The sequence below is a fragment of the Xyrauchen texanus genome, chromosome 49 (genome assembly GCF_025860055.1).
Source record: "Xyrauchen texanus isolate HMW12.3.18 chromosome 49, RBS_HiC_50CHRs, whole genome shotgun sequence".
Lineage (NCBI taxonomy): Eukaryota > Metazoa > Chordata > Actinopteri > Cypriniformes > Catostomidae > Xyrauchen > Xyrauchen texanus.
In genome coordinates, this window is record NC_068324.1 from 14,457,371 (window position 1) to 14,470,946 (window position 13,576).

Here is a 13,576-nt window from a genome sequence, read left to right on the forward strand (position 1 = left end):
AAGAGATAAAATTTTTGGGACACATTGTAAATACCAGTGGTATTGCAGCAGATCCAGAGAAGGTACGTTCTATTCAACAGTATCCTGTACCTAAGAACCTGAAGGAAGTTCAAAGATTTTTAGGAATGTCTGGATGGTACCACAGGTTCGTTCCTGGCTTCTCCAAAATTGCTGAACCCTTGAATAACTTGAAAAGAAAAGGACAACCTTTTATCTGGTCTCTTGAGTGTCAGAATGCATTCGATAAATTAAAATCACATCTGACTTCTTCCCCAGTTTTAGGACACCCCAAACCAGATCTTCCATTCACTGTGTATACAGACGCAAGTGGAACTGGTCTCGGAGCAGTACTTGCACAGAAAACAGGAGCAGACTCTGAGCAAGTTATAGCATATGCCAGCAGGACATTGACCAAGGCTGAAGTAAACTACTCAGCAACCGAAAAGGAGTGCCTTGCGGTGGTATGGGCCTTAGAGAAATGACAGTACTATCTAGAACCAAAGGTATTCACAGTAGTCACCGACCATTCTGCCTTGCAGTGGGTTCTGACTTCAAATAAATCCACAAGCCGTCTTCTGAGGTGGGCTTTAAGATTGCAGAAATTTGATTTTATTGTAGAGTTCAGGAGAGGCAAGCTCAATGTTGTTCCAGATGCTCTCTCACGAATACCTTTGATGGTTGGGTTCAATTTGTTCTCTACAAAGGAACAAGTTGAGGATCTCCCTTTTTCTGCTGATATGGTGTGGGCAGAACAACACCAAGATGCTGAGATTGAAAAGGTGTTCCGTGCTTTAGCAGAAGGAGATTCCGTCATGATGGAAAAATATACAGTGCTGGAAGACAAAGTGTATAGGAAAACGCAGATTTCTGATCACCAATATCACTACCGGATTTATGTTCCTTCCTCACTAAAATCCAGAATATTACAGGCTTATCACGAGAATCCCCTATGTGGACATTTGGGCATCTTCAAGAGCTACAAAAGGCTTCATAATGTTGCATTCTGGCCTAAGATGTGGTCCGAAGTAAAAGACTTTGTTAAATGCTGTGAGAAGTGTCAAGTCCTGAAAAGTGACAACAAAAAACCTCCAGGGAAAATACAACAGACTATTGTGAACAGCCCAAATGAGCTACTGGGAGTAGACCTTATGGGCCCGTTTCCACGCAGTTCGCAACAACATGAGTACATAATGGTAGTAGTGGACTATTATACACGTTGGGTTGAGATTTTCCCCATGCGGAAGGCAACAGCTTCTACCATTACTCGTATTCTTAGAACAGAAGTTCTTACAAGATGGGGGGGTTCCAGCTTATATCCTATCGGATCGAGATTCCCAGTTTGTTTCGTCCATTTTCCAGGAATTGTGTGAGCAATGGAAAGTCATGCCAAAGCTTACTACAGCGTATCACCCCCAAACTAATATGACTGAACGTGTTAATCGTACCTTAAAGTGTATGATTGCCTCGTATGTTGAAGACAATCATAAGAAGTGGGATACATACCTTCCTGAGTTCAGATTCGCATTAAACACTGCAGTACAGGAAACTACGGGACTGATGCCGGCCGAACTTCAAGTAGGCAGGAAGCTCCAGAGTCCTATGGACCGAATTCTTCAGTCCGCAATCCCTGTTCTGCCTGAGACTCCACTTTATGAAACTATGGATAGACTCCATCAACTTAAAACAAAGGCAGAAGCTAGTTCAAATAAAGCCCGTCTCAGACAATTAAGAAACTATAATAAAAACAGAAGAGAAGTGACTTACCAGTTTCAAGACCGGGTGTGGGTAAGAAATTTTCCCAAGTCAAGTGCCCCACATCAATTCACTGCTAAGTTGGGTAAGATATGGAGAGGTCCTTACCGGATCGTCCGTCGGCTGGGGCCGCTAAATTATCAAGTTGTCTTGGAAAGCACTGGCGAATATGTAAAGAATGTACATGTTTGTAATCTGAAACCTTGTTATCCTACAACTGAAGAGGTGGAAAAACAGGAAAAACAAAAACTTCTGAAAATCTTTCAGGATTCTTCAGATGAAGAAGAATTCTTAGGATTCTAAGAGTAGGACAACTAATGGTTGACTTTCCAATGGGGAGAGGATGTAGCGATGCTAAAGTGCCAAATAATATTTCATTAATAATCATATTAAATGACACAAAAGAATAAGTCTACACAACTTCATATTTATTCCGTACAAACAAAATACTTAAATATAGTAACAAAAGAGGTGGGGTCGTGAATGATTGAGAGGAAATAAAAAGAGGAAGTAGAGAAACGGAAGGAGGGGCCGATCGGGAAGTTGGGATTAGCGTCAGAGGAAGTTGAAGTGCAATCAAGGACGTTTTTTCAGCGTGTCGTGAAAATTCCCTGTTGGATTATAGTTCATGTGGATGATCTGAAGTTCTGCATTGAAAAGATGGGAAGGGACGCGCATGCACGGAATAATCGGGGTTAACTGAGCGAGCTGAAACCAGAACGTCGCCCGTAAGAAACCAAAGCCAAAGAGGATTTTGACAGAGAAGTTGAAAATCTGTGAGTGTTGGTTCTTTCACTTTGATGACCTGAGATCACCTATCCCAGAGGTAAAGAAACCATTTGTCTTTCTCGTGCCCTCCCGGTTACTGATCTCAATAAAACTTTGAACAATAGCAAACGCCCCGCACTCTCCTCGAAAGAACAAATTCAATCACTCCAAACCGATACCCATTAACTGTTTTTAAACAAATTTCGTTTTCATTCGATATTTATCCATGTTTTGGAAAAGTTTTGATTTCTGTTATTGTTGTTTTTTTTAACAAAAGCCTATTGCTGAACCTTGACGGCCGGTGCGCAGACGCGCCAGACGGCTATTTCATTTGTCAATTATTATTTCGTTTCGCTTGTTTTGAAGGTGTGTTTCTGGACACTAAGAAAAAAAACCTATACATTTATTGTTATAAGATGAAAATGGACATTTCGATTTCTTTTTTCACACGGGATGGTTAGCAGGAAATATAAAATGTTTGTCAGTTACTAAACTGTCTGGCGCCCAACTTGAACAATTAAAATTAGGAACCCACACCGTTACAACACCAATAACCGTCAGGAATGAGGAAAGGGAAGCTCCTGCAGAGGAGATCTGCTTGTGCTTTATTCTGCTTCCCTCTCTCCACCAACTAATCAGAACAAAGGACTGATTATTGCATACACCTGGTGTTGATTAGCCTGCAAGAGGGAGAGAGAGATGACAAAGCAGGAATAAAAACAAAGCAAAACTCCAGAACTGCAACAAAGCCAAAGCCATACATCCATGGTTGTAATTAACAAATGATTAACAATAAAAATATATTAAATACGCCCAGAGACGTAATATTCATTACCGGTCAAAAGTTTTGAAACACTTACTCATTTTTTATTATAGTTTTTTTTTTTCAAACGTACTTCTCTCATTTATATGTATAAATGTTTTCCATCTGAAAAGACTAAATATAAAATGAAACAAATGACGATAAAATGCAAAGTAATCTCTTCAGTAATCAAAATACATTTTGAATGTAACTGTATTCTAATTTCCAATTATTTAAATTGTAATTTTAGTGGAATACAGTTACTTATATTTAGTATTTAAATACATATTCCCGTTACAAACATGGTCTTACAGTCCACACTCACGTTAGGATCCATCATCATCAGTCACTCACTATTTGCTAAGCTCTTATTGACTGATGTGTTAGATTAATTTAGTTGCACAACTGAGAATATGCGTTGTCTTCTGAACTGAAGTAGTCGAGGCTGTCTTGACCAGTGTTGGGGCTGTTGTTATATTCTAGCCAGGCATACAAAGAATTGAAAAAATCCTTGAAGGTCTTTACAATAATTTTAAATCATTTACTTACTTTCCATTGAAAACTAGAAGCTGTATTGTTTTTGGAATTCACACTTTGATCCAGCATTCAACACCAAACAGGGATCGAAGTGCATCAATGTATTTGTGCTAATTAACAAAAATAAATTGTATTATCTATTTTTATAAATGTATGTTTATTTGTTTTGCTTTTTGTTAACTCTTTTCCCCTCAATATCTTAATATAATTCCAAATATATATTCCAATGAAAAGTCTCTATGGATTCCACGCCTCTGAACAGTCATTATTCAAATGAAACCCCCGCCAATAAAGAATGATTTGTAACTAGTGATTAGCGAGAGAGGCTAATCATTACTGTTCCTAATAGACTAAATGAGCCATAAAAGAGACAGAGCACATCCATGTGTATTTAACATGAAATAAGTCAATTGATGGGTGATTCGAGATAAGTGGAAAACAAACAGCTTTTAAGAGAACCGTGTGTACGCAGAACACAAAGGACTTCACCAACAAGTGGACAAGGGACATTGCTCATACCCCGAGCTTCATTCAGCAGTCTCACTGTTAATGCTGCATATTTAAAGGGAAAGTACACCCCCCAAAAAAAAAAAAAAATATCTGCCGTAATTTATTCCCCCTTATGTTGTTCCAAACCCATATGACTTTCTTCTTTTATGCGCCATGTGGTTTAGAATGACTTGAGGGTGAGTAAATGATGACAAAATGTTTATTTTTAGGTAACCCATCCATTTAAGTAAAATTAATTCATTAATTATTCACAATTAATTTCAGAAAATATCCTCAGCAGCTCTATTGAATATTAGTTATTAAAATGTAAAAGAAGCACAAATGGATGTTGGAATTTGTGGTTTAATTGCTTTGCATTTTGAGATGATAAGGAGCCATTAATTAATTTGCTAAGCAGACACACTCACTCTGTTCGAAAAATGCTATAAACATGGCTGTCACACTGAGCACGCCTCCCATGTGATTAAAGAATTTCTTGTGTCTTTGCTGTTCCTTTTGTATGGCCACACATAATGCTCACACAAAAGCCCTTCTGAGTGTGTTTTTCCTCTTTTTGTGATCTATCAAACATGTGGGACTTCTCATCTGCCCAAAACAAATGAAATCCTTGATTTCAAACACTTAAGTGAGATTTCAAAATGCACAACATCCAGGGAAAGCAAATGTTTCAATGCTTTTAAAAAGGGCTATATGGCATTGTTAAAGTGCTTGCTTCTTTAAAGCTATTTATTTAACCAATTACGGATGTTGGTCTCTGGTCCTTGATGCTAATTGTTCAATATAGCATTTCAGCCATAATAAAATACATATACATTTTACATTTACGTTTATGCATTTGGCAGACGCTTTTATCCAAAGCGACTTACAGTGCACTTATTACAGGGTCAGTCCCCCCGCAGCAACCTGGAGTTAAGTGCCTTGCTCAAGGACACAATGGTGGTGGCTGTGGGGATCGAACCAGCAACCTTCTGATTAACAGATTACCAGTTATGTACTTTAGACCACTACACCATCACCACACCACAAAAATATAGGAACAGCCATATTCAACGCCAACTATTAAACTTAGCTTGCATGACAGGGACTATATGTTATAACAGATGGATGGCACTTAATGAATTTGTGTAATAAAATTATGTTTTAATCAAATTTGTGTCCTTAACATTGTGTCATATGACATAATTGATTCAAAATATAATACAGCCTTTAGTACTTGATTGCTTAAAGGAATAGTTCACCAGAAATGAAAATTCTCACACCATTTACTCACCGAGATGCCATCACAAACTTGTATCTTTTGTGATGGAGATATGATGTGAATATATCCATACAATCCAAGTCAATGTGGTCCCAACTTTTAAGCACCAAAAAGGCCATAAAGGCTCCACAAAGGGAATCAAGTGATTTAATCCATGTCTTTTGAAGCAATATGGTCGGTTTTTAGTGAGAACAGACTAAAGTGTAACTCCTTATTCACACTATAAATATTGACACCAGCAGTCTACATTGCGGTCATGATTTCAAGTTCATTGCACTTTCTGTCATTGCACTTTCATTGCTGGCTTCCTGTCCTTTTTGGAGCTTGAAAGTCTGGACCCCATTGACTTTCATCATATGGATATATTCACATCATCTCTCCATCAAAATGTCTTTGTTCCACAGAAGAAAGAAATTCATTCAAATTTATGACAACTAAACGGTGAGTAAATGATTGGAGAATTATCATTTCCAAATATTTCTTTGAACAAAATCTCACCAAAATCTTAGAGGTTTTCCAGATATTGAAATTTGACTAATTCTAAAACAATGCAAAATTCTAAATTGAATAAAAAAAAGATTAACATTACAAAATTCTTTGAGTATCTGAAAGTATACCTGTTTCCGTGAACATGCGAGGCACAGAAGGCGTAGCTGTAGTGTAGTAGGGTGGGGTCCACCAGAGCGTTGTTATCTGAGAAATCCATCAGGTCTATTAGGTAGCAGAGATGGCGATGACAGCCCCTCACCCCGTAACGAGCACAGTACTCATCAAGAATAAACACCTGGCCCGGGCTGAACCAACCCTGTGCAGACACAACAACTAGAAATATGACCATGTACATGAACAAAATAAATCTAGCTTGCGTTTCTGGTTTAGTGTGCATTTTCTGCCAAGTTTAGTGTGACCGCAACTTTATAAATGGGTCATGATTACTAGTTATTTCTGGGATGACCATCATGACCCATAAGAAGTGCTGGGAAATGTGTCTGATTTTGTGTGTGTGTGTGTGTGTGTATATATATATATATATATATATATATATATATATATATATATATATATATATATATATATATATATATATATATATATACACACACACACTACCAGTCTAAAGTTTTGAAACACTTGACTTAAATGTTTCTTATGATCTTAAAAATCGTTTGATCTGAAGGCATATACTTAAATGTTTGAAATTATTTTTGTAGACAAACATATAATTGTGCCACCATATTAATTTATTTTATTATAAAACTAACATTTTTTGAAAAATGTATTTTGAAATTGATGACTTGGACCAAATAATAAAGAAAAGCAGCCAACAAGTGCCCAACATAGATGGGAACTCCTTCAATACTGTTTAAAACACATCCCAGGGTGATACCTCAAGAAATTGGTTGAGAAAATGTCAAGAATACATGTCTACAAATTCTAGGCAAAGGGTGAAAACTTTGAAGATGCTAAAATATAACACAGTTTTTAGTATTTGGGGTTTTGTTTAGTCACAACATATTTCCCATAATTCCATTTATGTTATTCCATAATTTAATGACTTTACGATTATTCTAAATGTGAAAATAAATTATAATAAAGAGAGTGTTTCAAAACTTTTGACCAGTAGTGTGTGTGTGTGTGTATATATATATATATATATATATATAAATAACATTTTAATTGGTAACACACTACAATCTTCCATTTGTTAACATCTTAGTTAATGTTAATTAAAACATATACATCATCAAAAGTTGTATTTGTTAACATTAGTTAATGCACAATGAACTAACATGAACTAACATTGAACAATTGTGTTTTAATGAACTAACATTAACTAAGATTTATAAATGCTGTAAAAAAAATTGTTAATTGATTGTTCATGATACATAATGCATTAACTATGTGTTAATGAATGGAACCTTATTGTGAAGTGTTACCTTTTAATTTTGGTACTTATAGTGACAGTGCTTTAGTTTGGATGCTAAGTGTTGTGTTGGGCACTTTAAGCTGTTAGACAGTTTGCACGATTATACCCCCTCAAAAATGTTGCATCTTTAAATTCATCAATTTAAAGCACCACCTCTACAGCCATACCACATTCAGACGGATATCTTTGGTGTTTGTTGAGCATTCTGTCATGAGCGTTGCATTTTTAAAATGCCATTTTTTTTAGAAACTTGTCTCGAGACAAAGAGCTCAATGGAATGGAGCAAATTTGTCTAAACATTTTTGTTTTAATGCAGTAACGTATCTTATGGAAATGGTCCCTAAGGAATGAGTCAGATTGGGTTCGAGTGAACCCAGACCCACCCTAAAGGCTAGGGTATACTTTGTTTTTTCCACGTTCCATTCACTCGAGCACACAGATGAGTGCTTAGCCTTTCAAAGTATACACTTTTTTTTATTTTCTCCCCAGTTCCCAATGTGCTTTAAATCCTCATGGTGGCATAGTGACTTGCCTCAATCCGGGTGGCGGAGGACAAATCTCAGGTACCTATGCGTCCGAGACAGTCAATCCACACATCTATTCACATTGCATGTTGAGCACATTACCGCGGAGATGTAGCACGTGTGCAATAGCTTCACGCTATTCTCCGCGCCATCCACACACAACTCAACATGTGACCCACCGAGAGTGAGAACCACACATTATAGTGACCACAAGGAGGTTACCCCATGTGACTCTACCCTCCCTAGCAACCGGGCCAATTTGGTTACTTAGGAGACCTGGCTGGAGTCACTCAGTACTCCCTGGATTCGAACTTGCGACTCCAGGGGTGGTAGTCAGCATCAATACTCGATGAGCTACCCAGGCTCCCCCCAAAGTATACTCTTTTGACCGCAAGCCCATAAGGACGTGTTTGACAAATACACACTATGCACAAAGAACTACTTAGTGATCATCTTTTAGTGCAGTCAACGGCAGGCACATTCGCCAAAGACACATTACATCTAGAAATACTGAGCTGCATGCAGACAGTCTGCACGTACTGTGCTAATGACGAATTTTGCAAAACGCACCAAATTATTCTTTGACCTTAAAAGGTGCTAAAACATCAAGTACCACAATAAACACTGAAGAAAAAGGTTTTCAAATGGCGTTGCCTTTTTCACTGACCCATAGTGCACCTCCAGCTCAGCGTGTGAAATTACGATGTTTGAAAATTTTGTGCTGTACCTAGTTTCTCCTCAAAAACACTACAACATTAATTGAACGTGAAGGGTCTAATTTCAGCATGCCTCTAATTTCACGTGAAGACACAATAGAAAAAACTAAACTGCAGAGTGTAAGATGAGCTTTTCCAAAAAAAAAACATTGTTAAAAACACTCAAACGAGTGCAAGGTTAAGTGCAGACAATTAATTCTTAGGCAGAAAAGTCACACATTACGCGGGCGGGTGGAGATTGCCGTGAGGCTCCTGTTGCATTCATTAGCTCACTCATCCCTAACATAATAACTAAATTAGGCATGAATCTTACAAACTTAATTAAGACACCTTCTCCAAAGGAAACATTAGCAAATTAACACTTTGAGGGGGCCGCTCGCCCACGACGGTGCGGAGGGCCATGAGTCAAGAGAACTGCGATGTGTCTCAGACATTCGGAGGAGACCGGCAGTCACTTGGGACCGCTGTGTATGGCACTCAGTGGAGATATTGGTACCCTCTGACCCCCCCCATACAGGACTACAGACTGAAGTCTTCATTAAAATCTAACTGATGCACATAGTCGAAATGACACGTTTCGAACAAAGCAAATATGTGATGTATATCTCTGCCTCTCTGTCACATTTATCTACGAACTGTCCATCTTGGCTAGTTGTTATTTCTTTGCCATGCTTCGGTTTCTTCATCAAAAGTTATTTCTGACCCAAGTAAACCAGTTCTATTGCTGTTTACATAACTGTTTTTACTTTTAGTACTTGTATTGCAGACACCTGTCAAGCACTTCTATATTTACAGATACTGTATGCATATAAACACATTATGTGCAACAGAAAGAGCATCCAACATTGTAGTTTAAAATCCAGTTTGTCACTGTTCTCACACGGTCTTCTTTCTAACTTTTTCCTTAGAATTTCTGTATCCATCTAAATACCTTATTTACTCCATTCTTTTGCGTTATTTGGACAAGACTAGTTTTCGGTGAGAACTAGTAAGATTAATTTATGTTGCACAGAAGTACTTTGTGATTTTAATCACATCTGAATGTCTGTGTCAAACATGTCTGTTTATCTCATACCTAGGTAAAAAAAAATAAAAAATCTAAATTACACAAAATGACTGAACTTGGGGGTACTCTGAGAAATCAAATCCTGTCCAGATAATGTAATAAACAGATAATGTCTTTGATTGTGGTATATAATTTTTTTTCACAGTGCCCCTCCAACAGAAATTTAGATACATTTTTAATTGCACTGCCTGGTGCAGTTTCATTATGGATTTAGACCTTTTTTGCCAAATATTTGAGTAAAATACCAGTTGGTGAATCAAATAATGCTGGCATTGTATCCGGTTTAAAAAAAAATCTATTAATGATTTCTCAGAACAGCAACTGTTGTAGCAGCATCAGTTGTGATCCTCAATTTAATTTGATCCTTCCCTTATTTATATACATAATTTTACAATGATATATTACAAATATTTTTTATTTAATATACATTATTGTATTATGTTGCATTTACTGTATTGCTATTGTTCTGTTTTGCAGTATCTATGTCTCTGCTGCTGTAATGCCTCAATTTCCCTCCAGGGTTAAATAAAATAGTATAGTATAAGTCTTATTTATTTCAATGAGTTTCGATATGCATGAATCACCGTCTATAACAATAACATCCAGACAACAGACATTCCAATCTTACTAAAAACAACACAGATCACAATCCCTTCCAAATCAGCGCAAGAAATCACAGAAGTCCTACTGTATGTTAATTCTTATGAAAATGAATCCCGTCCGAATAGTGCTCAAGTCACAGTCCGTCTCTTCCCATCTTAGTCGGATCTTTTAATACTGCAGTATTCGAGTCTGAGACACAGTGGCTCAGTGCCGAGCTGAGTGCCACAAGATGTTCCACTCTGGCAAACAGATGGCCTGCTCGTGTCTTGGCTCTTACCTCTCAATTATCTGCTAACGACCAACTGAGACGGCAGCAGCAGCATCCTAACGAACACGGCTCAGTCTGGCTCTCCGTGTCAGGAAAATTCACACACACAGAGAACAAGGGACGGATGACAAAATCTTGATTATGGCTTTTTTTTTATATATAATAATTGCTTAATATATGGATAAAAGTTGCAGAAACTTGACACGTCCTGGAATGCGACATGCCATTAACAAATATTTTAAACAGCATTTTGCGAATAGATTCACATTTTAGCTAACCTCCTATCCAACACTTTATTTAAAGAAATGTCGGGGGTCTGGGTAGCTCAGCAAGACGTTAACTACCACACCTGGAGTCGCAAGTTCAAATCCAGGGCGTGCTGAGTGACTCCAGCCAGGTCTCCTAAGCAATCCATTGGCCTGGTTGCTAGAGTGGGTACAGTCACGTTGGGTAACCTCCTCGTGGTCATTATAATGTGGTTCTCACTCTGGGTGGGGTTCGTGGGGAGTTGTGCGTGGATGCTGTGGAGAATAGCGTGAAGCCTCCGCATGCACTAGGTCTCTGAGATAACACGCTCAACAAGCCACATAATAAGATGCATGGATGAGGACATGGAGGCAACTGCAATTTGTCTTTGAAATTGAGGTAAGTCACTACGCCACCACCAGGATTTAAGAGCGCATTGGGCATTCAAAATTGGGGAGAACCCCAAAAAAAAGAAAAGAATGGAAATGTCAGAGACAATTAATCGTCACATCCCTGAAACAGACAATTAATCATAATAATCACAATTATTTGTTTGTCAAATAATCATCAAGCAAATTTCATAAACAGCCCTATGAACAACTACTAAATTAACTGGAAAGAAATGGGCTCTTCCAAAAATGCTCATATATATGTGACAAACTGAGCTAATGATTGCTGAAGTAGAAAACAAAAATACAAAAAAAAAAAAACAACAAGAACAACAGGCACTTTCCAACAGGCTGCTAGTTTCATACCTCTTATGTGGTCAAGGCCTTAATCACGCTATTTCCACCAGTAACAGAGTAATAGAAAGCTTTTTATGACCCAGTTAGAGTCCACTACGGCTTAATTGCAAAGCAAATGTGGAGGAGTGTGTCACAAGGAGAATGTGTGTTGCGGGTAGCGAGTGTGATTATGGGATGGAGGGTGAAGGTAATGCGAGTAATTATATTAAGGTTGGAGCATGACTAGTGACAACTGCCACTAATTTGAGGATGCGCTCACAGCAGCCTGAAGCCTTCACTTTTTAATAGCAAAAATATATATGTATTTTGCGAGTCACAATTGCACACACACACACACACACACACGAACCAATCCAGTGCACAACCACATTCCCTGTAGTCACGAAATAAACAAAATATTGGTCTTCGAATCACCAACACCTCACTGAGCCTAATCCCTGTATCACACGACAGCTGATGCAAAAAGTAGTGGTTTATGCGGCTCTACGTTCACACAACAGCACTGCTTATTGATTTTCCCCAAGGCTGCAATTATTGATTGCAAGTTTTTGGATTGACTATGAAGATTTGAGACATTAAGTCTCCGTTATGATATTTCAACTCCTTTGAACAAGATCCAAATGTTTTGCATGTTCAAAATGTATCTATAATGTATAGTGTATAACATTCTACAGAATATCATTTTGCAGTAAATCCATATTGTACTTTTGTCGTCTGAAAACTCCTGATCCCCCTCCGTTTGTTTCTTGGAAAACCCGCTCACTCCCCCACAGATGTCCTCATCCCAGAAAGCATGGGAAAAGCACCACATTCAGGTGGCTTTTGTGGCTCCCTTTTTGCCATCCACAGAAGTTTGAACAAAGGCAGGGGTGCCTGCACAAAGAGCCAATTGCAGACAGTCATTCAGCACATGAATGGATGACAGAAGGTGCTCCCTTAGAGCAGGTACAGAAGGACAATGGGGATGGAAAAAAAAATGCAAGTGGGGGTGTTAACAGCAAATGGCGAAGTATTAGCCAGTATTTCTACCATATATTTGAATTTGCACTATTAGCTGTAAACACAGTGTTTGGTCTCTTCAAACCACTCACGGTCTATCAAGGACTATTTACCCACACCAAGCTCACGACTGTTCCATTTTCATCACACGCACACAGACATAAACATACAATCTCAGTTCCCAGCAGGGATCTTTTATTCACTGCACTAAATGGAGGAGACAGGGTGCAAGCGGATGGTTTTCCTATTTGGGTTGTATTGATTGGAAGCGTTTATCCCCGTCTTAACCATGAGACCTCCCTCAGCCTGAGGGCCACATCCCTCCCCTCTGGTCAAATGAACCCCTCCCCAATTTAACACTCTCACGAACACATCCCACACTCACTAATCAGCAAAGCACTGGCCGGCTACAATGAATTGGGCTGGATGTTCTGGATATTTGGATATTTAGCAACATTAGGCCCAAAACAAGTACTTGTATGAAAGTGAGTGATTTCATACACAAAATGTGTAACGTAATAATGTTGGCTTGAAAAAGCCAACAAACTCTTCGACACTATAGGCTGATTAGGGTTTTTCCAAAATTATTAAATGCAACTCTCCTACAGCTTTCAAGCTTTCATCCACCAAACTTGGTACAGACCTTGAGTTTTTTAATTGGGTGCTATGTCTTTTCTAACTGATTTGACTTACAGTTTTCCCATAGCAGGCAATCAAAAACCTAAAAATCCAAAAGACTTACATTCCAGTAATGTTCAAATGGGACTCTTCAAACTTCAATGTATAATATTTTCCAAAGGTGAATTATCTATCCATCCATCCATCGCTCATCAATCCATCCATCCATCCTTTCT

General features: G+C 38.2%; 1 protein-coding gene across 3 annotated transcripts in view; it reads right to left on the reverse strand.

Moving 5' to 3' along the window:
* LOC127640107 (calcium-dependent secretion activator 2-like) overlaps positions 1-13,576 on the reverse strand; it is a 216,752-nt gene that overhangs the window by 61,986 nt on the left and 141,190 nt on the right. For all 3 annotated transcript variants that reach the window (XM_052122508.1, XM_052122507.1, XM_052122509.1), the window contains exon 13: positions 6,245-6,432. In XM_052122508.1, coding sequence (XP_051978468.1) covers positions 6,245-6,432 — 188 coding nt within the window. The remainder of the gene's footprint in view (positions 1-6,244; positions 6,433-13,576) is intronic.